General features: G+C 45.9%; 1 protein-coding gene across 2 annotated transcripts in view; it reads right to left on the bottom strand.

The window, feature by feature from the left end:
* PIK3AP1 (phosphoinositide-3-kinase adaptor protein 1) overlaps nucleotides 1–14,506 on the bottom strand; it is a 113,212-nt gene that overhangs the window by 62,399 nt on the left and 36,307 nt on the right. The window contains exons 1-2 of one of the 2 annotated variants that reach the window (XM_044382010.3): nucleotides 13,188–13,315; nucleotides 10,978–11,186 (exon numbers count right to left, since the gene is read on the bottom strand). The exons of the other annotated variant lie outside the window; for it this stretch is intronic. Coding sequence (XP_044237945.1) covers nucleotides 10,978–10,984 — 7 coding nt within the window. The 5' untranslated portion in view covers nucleotides 10,985–11,186; nucleotides 13,188–13,315. Of the gene's footprint in view, nucleotides 1–10,977; nucleotides 11,187–13,187; nucleotides 13,316–14,506 lie in introns of those variants that run through there. 2 annotated transcript variants of the gene reach the window in all.

The following is a 14,506-nucleotide window of genomic DNA, read 5'->3' as shown; positions in this document are numbered from 1 at the left end:
GGTCATGATCCTGGAGTCCTGGGATTGAGCTCCATGGGGCTCCCTGCTCAGTGGGGAGTCTGCTTCTCCCTCTCCCTCTGTTCCTCCCCCTGCTCATGCTCTCCCTCTTGCTCTCTCTCAAATAAGTAAATAAAATCTTTTAAAAAATTAAAAAGGTGAAAATTTTACCATTGGTTTGGGAAAAGATTTGTTCATCTTAAACAACTAAAGAAATACAATCTAGACAAGCAATAGGGTTGGTATGAATTTAAAACTTCTAGTAAACTAAGTTTTAAAAACCTAAAATCTAAATTGTATTGCTTTGGCAGCATTCGTTGTAATCGCCAAGGGTGGAACAACCCAGATGTCCCTCAACTGATGAGTGGAGAGACAAAACACGGTATATTATTCAGTCATAAAAAGGAATAAAATATTAAACACTGAAAACATGACGCTGAGTGAAAGAAGCCAGCTACGAAAGACCACATACTGTGTGATTCTAATATATGCTATTTCCATAGGAGTCAAATCTATAGAGACAAAAAGTAGATTAGCGGCTGCCTAGGGCTGGGGGCTGGGGGGGAGGAGGTTTGGGGGATGACAGCTAAAGGGTACACAGTTTCTTTTTTGAGAGTATGAAAATATTCTAGAATTAAATGTGGTGATAGCAGCACAACTCTGTGAATATTCCAAAAAATCCACTGAATTGTACACTTGAAATTGGTAACTTGTTTGATGGAACGAGCACCGGGTGTTACATGCAGCTGATGGATCACTGAGCTCTACCTCTGAAACTATTAACACACTACATGTTAATTAATAGCATTTAAATAAAATTTTGAAAAAACGGGTAACTTGAAATGTTATGGGAATTGTACCTCAATAAAGTTGTTACCAAAAAATCCAATGGCAAATGACAAACTGATTTAAAATTTGAAATACATATGCCAAGGGGCTAATGTCCTTAATATATGAAGAGATCATAGAAATCTCTTTAAAAACACCCAATAAGTAGATAATTCACAAAGGAAGAAATATAAATTACCTCCCCATCTAAAAAAATAAATAAATAAAACATCATTCATTATCACTAATTACCATGGAAACGCAAATAAAAATAACATATTGCTATTCTACCTTTTCAAATTAGGAAATGTTCGAAGGTGCGGAAAGGCAGATACTCTCATTTGATGCTGAGGGGAAGTATACACTGCTAAGACCTTTCTGGAAAGCATGTGTCCATATACAGAGACAGAGAAAGTCTTGAAAATGTTCCTATCCTTTGGCACATAATTCTACCACAAATTTCTCTTAAGTAGGAAAATAAATGTTCAAAATGTAGACAAAGATAATGAACCAAGACGTCTGCTAAATCATTCTTTCCATAAGTGAAAAGTGGAAAACAACTTCACTGTCTGATGAAAGAACATTTAAAAATACTATTTTCGGGACACCTGGGTGGCTCGGTCGGTTAAGCATCTGCCTTCAGCTCAGGTCATGATCCAGGGTCCTGGGGCTGAGTCCCCCATCGGGCTCCTTGCTCTGCAGGGAGCCTGCTTCTCCCTCTGCCTGCCACTCCCCCTGCTTGTGCTCTCTGACAAATAAATAAATAAAATCTTTTTAAAAAACATTATTTTCAAAGAGTTTTAAGTAGACACTTATGACATTATGCTAAGCAACAAAGCAGGATGTAAAACCATATATCTTACAGTGCAGGGTATCAACTATATAAAGAGAAATGCATTTAAAAGGTCAGAACAAAATCTGTGCTTGGCTGATGCATGGCCCTTAGTCCCTGCCTCCCTCTTTTCTTCCTTGCTTCCTACCTTCCAACCTTTCATGTGTTTTCTGAGTTTACACAGGGAGAAAGAACTTGGATAATGGGGGTTGGGTAAAAAGAAAGCAGCCACTGAATCTTTTAGCAAATCGTGTCACTAGCTTGGCACAAATGAGATTGACCCTAATAGTGCAGCACTTGGCAGATATTTCCCAGCGTTCAGATGGGTCATATAAACAGTCCCTTCCAGTAGGTCTATTCATTTCGTCACCTGAAATGAATTCACTCCCAGCAGCTAATTCATTTCAGGAAGTCAGGCAGGAGGCCATTCATCCTGAGGCTGATTCTCGAGGGGCTAACACCACCACCACTTACCCAGAGCTGCCTCTTCCAGGGCCTGCTACAGACTGGGACTCCCCCCCCACCCCCGCCCCACCACTCACTTCTGCAAACCCTAGGTTTCCTTGAAGGAAATTCTAACCCAGACGTAAGCACCACTGAAACCCACCTGACAGAGAGAGACAGCACCAAGCTTGGCCACTTAAGGGTGCAGATCCCCCCACCTTGAAGATAGGGTGCTGTTCTGGGACTCAAATAAGATATGTTTGAGTGAGGGCACCCTGAAAACCTTGAGGATCCCCCCAGCGTAAAGTATTATTAAGACACCAATAGTATCCTCACTGCTTTAAAACTGAACAATAATCTCTCAGCTTTTATGAGGTCCACAGGAACTCTGGAGAAATTCTAGACAAAGACTTTCTTGGTCCATCTGGCTCCCCGAAGTCTCATCTATAAAGGACCCATGTGGCAAATACTCCTTGGATTCAGAGGCAGGAGAAGTCCATCTGTTCAGAGAACTTGCGGTTTCCTCCTCTTAGACAGCAAGAACAGGCAACCCTGTGTGTCTCACCTTTTGCCCTCGCTGCCAGATAATTCAGTGACAGTTTGGGTTCTTAACTCCTGCTACACTCTCATCCAGGGCCTTGGTCTTGCCTATCTGTCCTTTTTTAATACTGTGTTTCATTTTGGAGGCTGCTCCAGATACTCGGGGTTTAGGCAAGGTGTGAATCCCTGTTTCTCAAACTGGCATCTGCCGAAAGGCCTCAGATACAGTCCTTAGGGGAATTTGGGCTCGGGGTTTCATTTAGATGAAGTGCCCCTAAAATAAGATGGAAAGACATTTCCAGATTATCAGGATGACCATGTTATAATCGGGTCCCGCCACAGGACTGTGGAGCCTGCGTGTGTGCACGCGTGTGTGAGTGTGTCTGCAGCTGGGTGGTGCTACACTGGGTGTCAGGGGCCAGGGAGGAAAGAAGAGAGGGGGCAGGTGATATGTAAAGGAGGCGTTTGTGCCACAGGAGCACCAGAAGGTTTCCCTGTACACTACTTCATATAGAGAAACGTGGTAGGAGATCCATGGTCCAAAATAACACAGGGGAGCTGCAGCTAGCCCCCCCCATGGATTGAGTGAGCACCACAGCCTCGTGCCATGCTCATGATGCTGCTTCAACGACCCAGCATCATCTGGCAAAACGAACCTAGTCCGTTCGCCTTTTATTTATTTCATACCTAGATTGGTATCTTGCGCATGTTTTGCTTTCAGAGTTGGGAAAGAACACCAAACACAAGGAGTTGACTGTATTTAAAAACATCAGAATAATCTGTCAGCACTAAAGGTTCATAATTTTTTTCCTTTATGAGGGAGTGTCTATAGTGCTTGGGTCGACAAACTCTGAACCATGAGTGAAACGCGCATGTGTGCCCCCGGACCGTCACCACGCCCCAGGCAGCAGCTTGAGAGCGCTGGTGACAGACTCCTCCCTACTACTAATAATAGAAGTTACCCTTTATTGAGTATTGTGGTGACTGCTTGACAGTCTTAATCTCATTTAATACTCACGACAACGCTGGGGATAGGAATCAATATCGTACTCTCATTTTATAGATGGAAACCCTGTGCCCGAAGGACGGAAGGAAGCAAGCAAGCGGGGATTCGCGCCCAGGGGTCCGTGCCCTGCCTGGTCTGTGGCCGGGTCCAGGGCAGGAAGCAGCTGTCACTTGCTATTCCTGGTGTGGGGCTGTGGCTGCAGTGCAGGAGACACCAATGCCCGGTGGTGCTGCCTTGTTCTGAGCCATGACGCCTTGGGTTAGAGGTGCTGCAACCTGCCACCGGGACCAACAGGCACATCCCAAGGATGGGGTTTAAGTCAAGAGACACTGAACACCAGCAGAACCAGCCGGGGTCCTGTGAGCTCGAGGGGCCTCTGACCCAAGGCTGCGTTCTCTTCCTTTCCAATTAAGTTTTCAGACCATTAAGTTTGCTGTCTTTTTCCTGCGCATTGTCTGGCAATCAATCAGGACCACGGCTTTTTGATAGCCTGCAGGAGGGCCAGAGAATGGTGTTTGCTGATCTTGGAGTTTTTTCAGAATACACAAGCTAACTTGTCTTGTAAGGTAATGCTAAGCTCTGAGAAAACTATAAACAAGGATCATTCATTAAAACAACCACATTTGTTGAGCATTTACTATACGCCGGGAAGCAGGCAAAACCCTTAACATAAATGATTCCACTTTATCACTAAGGGATTGATATGATTCTGCCCATTTCACAGATGAGAAAACTGGGGCACAGAAATTTAAGTAAGCTGTCCAAATCACATAGGAGCTTCCTGTATGAAATTTTAACCCCAAATCCATGCTCTCACGCACTCTGGTAGTGTTTTCCACACTGTGAACCATGTAACGTGCTGTATAGGAGATGATTCCAAAATGTACAGCAAATATTCAGTAACACTGAACCACATGGTAGAAAGCAACCCCCTTTCAATTCTTTCAACCCCACTTATATCGAGAAGAAGGCTTGGTATGGTGAGAGGATGCCTTGAATATCGCTTTCACATGGCTTTCTTTTTCTCCCTTTGTACAAATGGCAAGAACAAGGCCTTAACCCCACAGACTTCTTTCCGTAAGCATGAGTATCCAGCAGAACTTACTGGCATTTACTAAATACCACTGCTATATAGTACTTAATACCACTTATAAAACTTAATATCACTGTTTGATTTTTATTGTCTCTATTTTCAAAGTTACCTTCTTTTTATATTTAGAGATAACTGGTTTTCCATTATAGTGGCACAGTTTCCTTTTAAAATAAATCTACTTAAATAAAAAACCATGAAATGACTCAAAGAAAATATGGTTGCTAGTACAATGGACATAGACTATGGTGAAGGCTGTGTGACACCATGGGTGTAATTAATGTCACTGAATTGTATGCTTACAATTGGTTAAAATGACAAATATATATGTTGCCACACTTTAAAAAATTGGTTATGTAATATACCAAAAAAAACATTGAATTTTACACTTTAAATGGGTGAATTGCATGGCATATGAATTATATCTCAATGAAACTGTTAAAAAAGGAGAACGAAATAAATAAGTAAATAAAATACATACATACATACGTACATACATAAATCTGTTGAAAAAGATAAACCAAAAACCATGTTGATGATTCTCAAATGACCAAAGTTTGAGGAAAGCTGAATTATGCTATACTGTTGCCATTATGTTAAGCTAAATTTACTAGTGATTTTTAAAATAAGGTAAAGCGAAGGGAGGAAGAGAGGAAGAAGGCCTGTAGCATAAACATGTTGAATTATTTTCTTCAAGTTTAAGATGAAAAGGAAAAAGAAAGTGAACAAAAAAGAAATTAAGGAGACACATTTTAGCAGAGAATGAAGAACTTTGTAACAATCTCGCCCCAAATGGAATGAAACAAAAATGATCCTTGGGGCCGGTCCAACTGGGATCATTGGGAAATGTATATCCGTGAGCTGGAATAAAACAGGAGAAGATCATCAACTGAGTCCAAGATTTCTAGTGCAGCTGATAAAAGAAAAAGTGAAGAAGAGTCAGAGATTTCTTGGAATACAGAAATGAAGAGCCAAGCAACCTTGGTGGCAGGGTCCATGAAGAAAGGGGCCATGTTCCCTCTGCATTTGCATCCTGGGTAAGGGACCCACATTTAACTATCACACAGATGAAGCAGGAATATAGAAAGTTGCCTGATGTCTGGAGAAACTTCCAGTGGCTTTTCCACTCAGGATGAAACTTCTCACGTATTACGATTCTCACCCATCCTACCTAAGCCACCATGATGAAACTGTAAAACAAAGATATCTGAAAGACCAACATAAAACGTTCTGAAGCCCAAGCTTCCGAATCACCTAGCAAGTACCTACTGAATATGTCTGACATGGGACCCCCTGGGGAGTCCCAAGAGTGAGTGCTCTATAGTCTTGGCCTTAAGACGTTTACAGCTGATGGAGCACCTGGGTGGCCCAGTGGGTTAAGTGTCTGCCTTCGATTCAGGTCATGATCCCAGGGTCCTGGGATCGAGCCCTGCTTCGGGCTCCCTGCTCGGCAGGGAGTCTGCTTCTCCCTCTTCCTCTGCTGCTCCCCACCCCACCCCTGCTCATGCTCTCTCTCTCTTGTCTGTCTCAAATAAATAAAATCTTAAAAAAGAAGAAGCAGCAGCAGCAGCAGCAGCTGAACTGGAAAGAGGAGGCTCCTCGTGGAAAACCTGAGAGAACTACGGAATCCCTTACCAGCAAACACCAGCCTGTGTGGTGAGACCGTAACTGCACCTCAATGAAGTAAGTTTCCAAGTGTTTAAAAAGTGCTGGCACAGGAAAAATAGAACAGAAGTTCAGGAAGTTGAAAAAAACTTCCTGAAGGATGAAGAATGCAAGTTAACTCACACTGAGTCAAATAGCATTTGGATGATGAAAAAGGTACATATCCATCTATTATTATTATTTTTTAAAGATTTTATTTATTTATTTAACAGAGAGAGACAGCCAGCGAGAGAGGGAACACAAGCAGGGGGAGTGGGAGAGGAAGAAGCAGGCTCCCAGCAGAGGAGCCCGATGTGGGGCTCGATCCCATAACGCCGGGATCACGCCCTGAGCCGAGGGCAGAGGCTTAACGACTGAGCCACCCAGGCGCCCCAGTACATTTCCATTTAAATTCATAAAATAAATCATAACTCATTCCTTTATTCTTTCAACATACATTCATTGCCTATCCACAAATAACAAATATTCAAAACCTATCCTAAGACCCCTAAGAAATGTGGGGGTGAGAACATTTCTGGCCTCCCTGACAGTAGGGGGACCACACAGGCGAGAAACACAGGAGAGCTTCTCTCAACTTCCAGAGACAAATGAGAACAGAAATAACTTAAAAACAAACAAACAAACAAACAATGAGAGATAAGCAGGAATTTATAAATAAAGCACAGTTTATGGCCACCAGAGGACCAGAGTAGGAAGGACATCCCCAAAGTAATGGCAAGTAAGGCCTTGAAAGGCACAGAGAATGCTGACATGGGGTCAGAATGACTTTCCTGGCAGAGGTGAGGGCATGACTAAAGGCACAAGGCTTGACAGCAAATGATGTGTTTGAGCTACAGGAAGCAACGTGGGGGCACCTTGTATATAGGGTGAGAGGGGAAAGGGCACCCGAGGGTCAGAGAGGACCCTGAATGCCATTCAAGGACTTTAGTTGTGTATCAAAGACGTGTCAGCAAACACTATTCGTGAGAAAAGGAAAGCTTATAAAATATAGACTGAAAATATAGCTTTATTTTTCTAAAAGTGTAAGAACTTTGCTTGTTTTCTGAAATAATTCCAGAGACACAAGCAGAATATGTCAGCTTTTTTGTAAATCTTAGAATCGAGAAGGGGAGTGGCTGACCACCCATCACACCCTCCAAATATATAACAAACAAACTGGAGCAAACAGTGCCTCCAAATATATAAGAACATAAACTAGTGGCTAACGTTACCCAGCCAACATCCTGCTCTATCTGCTTTCATGAGCAAATGAGATGCTATAATTAACCCGATGTCTGAAAGTATACCACAAGCAGGGTTCACAAAATGCTTTAAAAAATGATTCTTAAGTAGACTAAACATTTCTCCCACCATGTATCTTGCTTCTAAGCTATTAGCTTAGAAAATCAGTGTCATGGTTATTATTGTGTCCTTAGAAAGCGCAAAGGGAGACCTCGGGCCTGGCCTTATCCCCAAATTCCAAATGCGTGGATCCAAACGAAGGAGCTTTTGCCCTCCCTGCAAGAACATGTGGGCTCTGGGGTGAAGTGAGACGCTTGCGATGGTGGGACTCAGGTTTTGAGTTTCAATACCACCCCCCTGGCTTCCTGGCAAACATCAAGACTGCTTATTCATTTTAGTCATCACCCATGGGTCTTTCTCCCCCCTTGTTTACCCACCTTGGTTAATGGGTACTGAATTTCCTGTCCGATGAACTCCTTTCACTTAAAAAGCTCCCAACAGGGTGACAAGTATACCCAAGCCGCAAGTCACCAACCCCGGCAAAGTAACACAGTCATCAGTCAGAACGATGGTAGGAGAGTCAGAGGAAAGCCTTACCCACCACATATCTTACTGGCATTAAAGTGGGGGGGTGGGGGGAGAGGGGCGGAAGGATTATTTAGTGGTGTTAGTGTGGTTCATTAAAGTGACATCAATCGTTGTCCTTGTCACCTTCATCACCATCATTATCCTCATGATGCCGAAAAGGTAAGGCAGAGTCCTGCAGGCATATCCCCAACTTAGACTTTAAATAAAGCCATGGCGGCCACTCTGCCTCCCTGGAAACAAGAAGAAAGGACTAGAAAGGGGGAGCAAGAACGAGTCCACTCCTCCCACAAGCCCAGGCTGGCTGCCCGAGGTAGTCAGTGTTGCTGAGTTTCCCAACACTCGCCAGCTCACCTGTCACATCCAACCTGCTTTGCCATCCAGATGTTCTGTGCCAGCTGCAGGTACCCGAGGCTGCCCGGTTTCACTACACATCAGTGGGTCTGCAGCGCTAGGTAGAGGGTTCTGGACTCTACTATACATCAACGCCAGTCTTTTCCAACTCACATGGACCAGGAATCCTTTTTCCTTCCTTCACCAGATAATTCCTCTGGCCCTCCTCCAAGTATCTGAAGTTCAGGACAAGGGAGCTGGGCAGGAGGAGAGGAGACCTCAGGTCTCTCAGATCTCTATCTAACCCCCACCCGGTGGCTCTAAGTGAACTATTCAAAGTGTTAGTTTTGTTTTGCTTTAAAGCAAAAGATGACGGCTCTTCCCTTCCCCTCCCCAACAGCAACCCTACCTGCACTTCAGCTTGAATAAAAATAGCCCCACAGCTGTGGCTGCCATGACAACCGAAGAGACCCTGACAACAGCACTCTTACCCCCCAGCCTTGCTGGGCCTCTCTAGCCCTCTTCCAAGTTCGACCTCCAGAAAACTTTCCTGAGTGCTCGAGCCAACCTGCTCCATTTTCATCCAAGAAGCCAGGGGTTATCTGGAGTTCTCACACTGCTCAGTGCCTCAGAAGGGCTTAATTTGTTCTCACTTCTTCCCTTCAGTGGCCTTAGGCACCTGTGACCAATGTGACTATCTCCCACTTTGCAGATGGCAAACAGAGCGCACGAGGACGTGAACGGACTCGCCCTTGGTCGCCGGCAGTGGGTTTAATGGTAGAACCACATTTAGAACTCAAGGTTCCCATCTCCTAACCAGTTCTCTGGCTGAAGGACTGGCTGATCTCAAGAAAGAGGACCCCAGTGGAGAAATAATTCCTCCAGGTTAGCTGCTTCCTGGATACAGACAGAAGTTCTCTCAACCAGTCTCTGACATCAATCTGGGAAGGGCTGCAGAAGACCACCTCTACCCTGGACCCAGCATCTCTGGGAATGCTCCAAACACTGCTTTCAGGGGCCAAGTTCATCAAGATCCTTAAGAGGCACTGTCCATACCTGTGTTCCAAAAGCGACACTGAGGAGAAGGGTCTCTACCAGGACTCTCAGGGCTGGAGGCCTGCAGGCCCCTGTTTCATTGTTCAGGAAACCCCAGTGTTGCTAACCAAGCAGGAGGTACCACAGCCCCCATGAAGGTTTCCTCTTTCTTCATCTCTTTCCGATACTTATAAATGTGCTTCCTCTCTCTATGTAAATTTCGTTCAAATGGCAGGACACGGGCTTGTAATGAGGCCATTAATAACTACCCTTTAAACAGCCTCTTCTGAGTTTCCTGGTTCAGGAATCAATTCTAATCTAAACAGACATTGACGTCTGGATTTACTGGTGTGAGGACAGACAAATGGGCTTTGTCTGGGGCAGGCCACAAAAATGCCGTTTATTTTCACACAGCCAAGAACTCAGAGGCCAAAGGCAACTCTTCCTTTTTTTTTTTTTTTTCCAGATTTTATTTATTTGAGAAAGAGAGGGAAGGAGAGAGCACGAGCGGGGGTGGGAGGGAGGCAGCGGGAGATGCAGACTCCCCGCTGAGCAGGGAGCGGACTCAGGACCAGATCCCAGGACCCCAAGTTCGTGACCTGTGCTGAAGGCAGACGCTTAACCGACTGAGCCCCCCAAGCGCCCCTTGATAATAGAAATGAGCTTACGAAATTGTGAAGAAAACTTTTGTTTTTCCTCTCTACCGCTCTGCCATCACACTTACAAGAAAGGCTGAGATGAGGTTTACTTTTCCCGCTGGGGCTGACCGTTAGCATTCTACCAGTTAGAACTGGAAATCGGACTGGTCAGTTTCACTTTCCGTTTTTAGGAAGCGTAACTTTCCCTCCTCAACCTGAAAGGCTGCATCTGGACTTACAGTAGGGTCAAGGTGAGGCTTCTCCTCAGTGATCGCCTTTAAAAAGATACAGAACAACAAGACGGCACTCCAAATTGCTTAAATAATTACGGGTCAAAATAGAAACTCCTTTAACCCAGGGGCTGCTGGTTGCCTACCACCCTAGCAATTAAAACGTGCACCACTAAAGGCAAAGCTCTGTAGATATTAGATCCTATTTTCTAGCGACATAAATGCACCTGTTGGTGGGGTTCTGGAAGACTGCAGTCAGCAAAACCACAGGGGCCTAGATTCAAGTCCCACCACTACCACTGACTGGGTAATCATGACTTTCCTAAGCTTCAATTTCCTCTCCTTTAAAATGAGAGTATTTATATACCTGCCTGGCCTGCTGCACAGGCTTGCTGGGATTAAGTGACAAACGCAGAAGCCCTTGGAACACTGAAAAGTGCCAAAGTTAAGTATTTGTTGTTTTTGTTATTACTCATTTACCGAATGAGAGTTTGACAAAACGAGTGCCTGTGTAGAAACGGGCAGGCGCGTACCTCTCATCTGTCCAGAGCCAGACCCAGGAAGTGAGTGTTAGACGGCCCAGGATGCTCCTGGTAGCCAAGGAGACAGGAAACAACAGAGATCAGGCTACTCCCAGGCACCGGCAGCAAGCCGTGATTCTCCACAACGAAAGAGGCGTCCTGGGCCCGCCAGATCATCCAGTGAGATGGTTCTCCGTGTGGCAATTGATGCGTCCCCAGCCCTGGAAACACTCAGAACAGGCAGCACGGTCAGGGCCAGGGGAGCAGAGCAGCAAGTGCAAGGGCTCTTCTGCCTGCATCCAGACCCCAACACTGCCACTTCCCTGTGCGTGCCTCAGCTGCCCCGTGTGCAAAGGGACATCATCATACCACCGATCTCCCACAGTAGTTTTAAGTATATGACGAGTTGATTCCTATAAAACACTCGAAGAATACCCGACAGAGAGTAAGCACAGGGGAGTCATTAGCAATTAGTATTGTTGATCTGTCGACCAAATTGTTCTTCCACTAGACTGTGATTCCTTTCAGGGCAGATTCCCTGACATTCGTCTTTTGATCCCAGAGCCTAGAACATAGTGAAAATCAATAAATGCTTCTTACATGAATGGATGAATCGATGAATAAGATAAGACTGATCACCTAAGTAACTACCGGGGAGAAAATACAACAGGGAGGAACAACATTGGGCTTTGTGCCATGGGGCTTTTAGTGGGCGTCCGGAGAGAAACAGGAAATTGTTTGACCTCCCCAGCGGGCGGCGTAAGCCAGTAGGCTGAGCCAAGCTGCCCTGGAAATTCAACATGGGACACACGCTGTGTTAGTCCAGGTCTTCTGAAAAGCAAACACCAAAATGGAATTAAACATGCAAGGATTACATCAGGGAAAGTACCTGTGGCAGAAAACGGGGAGGAAAGCCAGGGAAACCATCACATGGTCCGAGGCCAGATAAGGAAGAGGGGGGAGGGAGGATGGGTGCGCGCATCCCAGACCACTGAGCGGTCTAAGGGAAGTGCCGCAAGCCTCTCAAGGAGCTCTCAAGCTGAAGGGGGACACCAGACGAGTCCCATGTCTCCCAGGAGCCAGCCTGCTACAGTAGCCCTGCCATGCTCAGTCATTGGCTGGGAGCTGGGGGGGGGGGGGGGGCTGGTGTCGCAGGAGTCTTGGGCCAAGGCTGCTTTGGGTTCGGAGTGTAGCCCTGGGGCACCTGGTCAATTCCACTCAGCCGGAGGCCTGCCAGGCGCATTTTCACGGCAGCCACATATACGGTAGTCCTTAACAGCCCTGGATTTCGGGTCCAGACAGTTTAGGTTGACTCCCACCTCTTACTAGCTGGTTACCTTAGGCAAGTTGTGCAATCTCTCAAAGCCTCATTTTCCTTCTTTGCCAAATGGAAATTACAATTCCGACCTCTCAGGATTGTTGCTGTTGTACACACCACGCCTGACACATAGTAAGTGCTTCCTAAGAGGCAGCTGCCATTTCTCTATGTTTATATGAATAATGAAGCACTTCTGTTAGCAATCAGGATGTGAAAACAGCTCCCACGCTTGCATACCTGCGTTTGAGTCTTGCGAGTCTACTGTAGGGACAAAGGACTTAAGCCTTGAACCAGGGTTAGGCGGTATCATGATTTAAACAACCAAACCAGTTTGTCTACAAATGAAAGGTCCCAGGGGACTTCCCTATCTGGCTGTTTCCTGGAGGGGAGGCCAAGGGGGATTGTAGTGTGCCAGAATCCACCTATGGCCACACACACCTCCTCTTCTCTTCCACTTGCTGTGGTTTGTCTGCAGCCTGCCCCCTGCCAGCTATCTGCCTCTTAAGGAAGCCGTCGTCAGCACACCTTCCCCCCCAAGAACAGGATCGTCCCTGAGCTCGGAGAGACAGGACTCTACAGTGCCACAGGCATTCTGAGTACCTGCGGGGGGACAGTTTGCTTGCCTTTGTCTCTGGGGCCTTAACTGTTTTCTTACAACCGTGACCAGCTTTCTGGTAGCGGTCATTGCCTGGCTACCGCTGGCTCCTGGCCCCTCCATCTGACTGGAGTCACAGGGTGTCCACTTGCTGGGCTGGCTATGACCTCGAGCACTCACAGCCGTGACGGCCCCAGTTCAGCTCCCTGGGTCTCTCCCAGCCTCGCTGCCCTCAGGCTTTGGTGGCCGTACCAACTAAGAACCAACCGGGAAAAGAGCCCCCAGACAAATGGGAAAACATACTCTTACCTCTTCTACCACCACTTCAGAGGCCTTTTTGCCTAGCCCCCATTTCCCAGAAGGTCACCGACAACACACTGGGATTTTTTTTTCTTGGGGGGATTGTCTTTGAAGGAATGACCTTCAGTTTTTCTAACTAAAGAGTCAAAATTAAACTAAAAAAATATTGATTTTGTTTAATAATTAACAGCTTGACAGAGCTGCTCAAACTGTATCTTCCAGAATGATGAATTTCCATTTTACCGGAACTTTTTCAAGAAATTTTAACTTTCTGTGTTGGAGCTGGATTCCAACACAGGCCGCCTTGTTTCAGTCAGAGGTTGGAAAGCCAAGGGCACAAAATAAAGGAACTGGTGGAATCTTCCCGGCCTTTCCATCTGAGGGAAGGGAAGGTCACTCTGTGAAGTGGAAGGAAAGAAAGCCTCCCAGCAGTAAACAGGCTGGCCTCTTGCTCACATGGCCTCCAACATGAACACGGAGCCCAGCTCTGAATGCGGCTTCTTTCTCTCCTCTGGTTCCCTAACCAGACTGGGAAAGCACGAGGGTCAGCTTGACACCAGACATAGCCAATGTCCAGGACAGAGAATTCCCACCACCAGGGAGAAATGCTGGCTGGGCCATCTTGTGCCCCCATTAAACATAAACATATTAACAAGCTTAGTAATTGGCTTCTCCGCATCATCTTTGCCTCCTGCATTGCATTGATTGCCTTTGCATTGATCCCTCTCACCAATTGAAAAATCAATCACATTTGGTTTCCTCGCAAATCGAAATGTTTGAAAAATGATACCCTGAAGTAAAACCTGGGCATTCGCACACTTCGACCCTCAGGTCAACGACCCATTAACCACCCGGCCCCGGTGAGTCGCGTTCCCACTCCCAGCTGTCCGCCTCTGTGTTAAGACACAGTGGACAACACAGTTTGATTTCAGGGGCCCTGTCCAACCCTGACACTCTGGGTGACATCTCACCTGCCATGTGATCCTCTGACCTTCTGGGAACATTTCTCCCCAACAAGCCCAGTCCGGGCAAGGGCAGGACTCGGAGATACACAGCATAAGAGCACACTTTCTGCTTCAGAATCACAGGCATAAGAGCAAAATACAGTTTCCACCATTATTTTATGTTTAATTACAGAAACCACCGGAAACCTAATCAACATTGGGATCAGAATCCAGAAAAATCTACCCAAGTGATTCACATCTTCTCAGAGGGGAGGCAGGAGTGTTTACAAATGTCCTGCCAGGGTGATAAATTCAAATGGAGAAACCGTGTAGCTTTTAAAGCACAGTCAAGGGATGCCTGGGTGTCTCAGTAGGTTAAGTGTC

This window comes from Ursus arctos, unplaced genomic scaffold (assembly GCF_023065955.2).
Source record: "Ursus arctos isolate Adak ecotype North America unplaced genomic scaffold, UrsArc2.0 scaffold_7, whole genome shotgun sequence".
Classification (NCBI taxonomy): domain Eukaryota; kingdom Metazoa; phylum Chordata; class Mammalia; order Carnivora; family Ursidae; genus Ursus; species Ursus arctos.
Note: the sequence above shows the minus strand (reverse complement) of the source record. Positions and strands in the feature narration are given on the sequence as shown.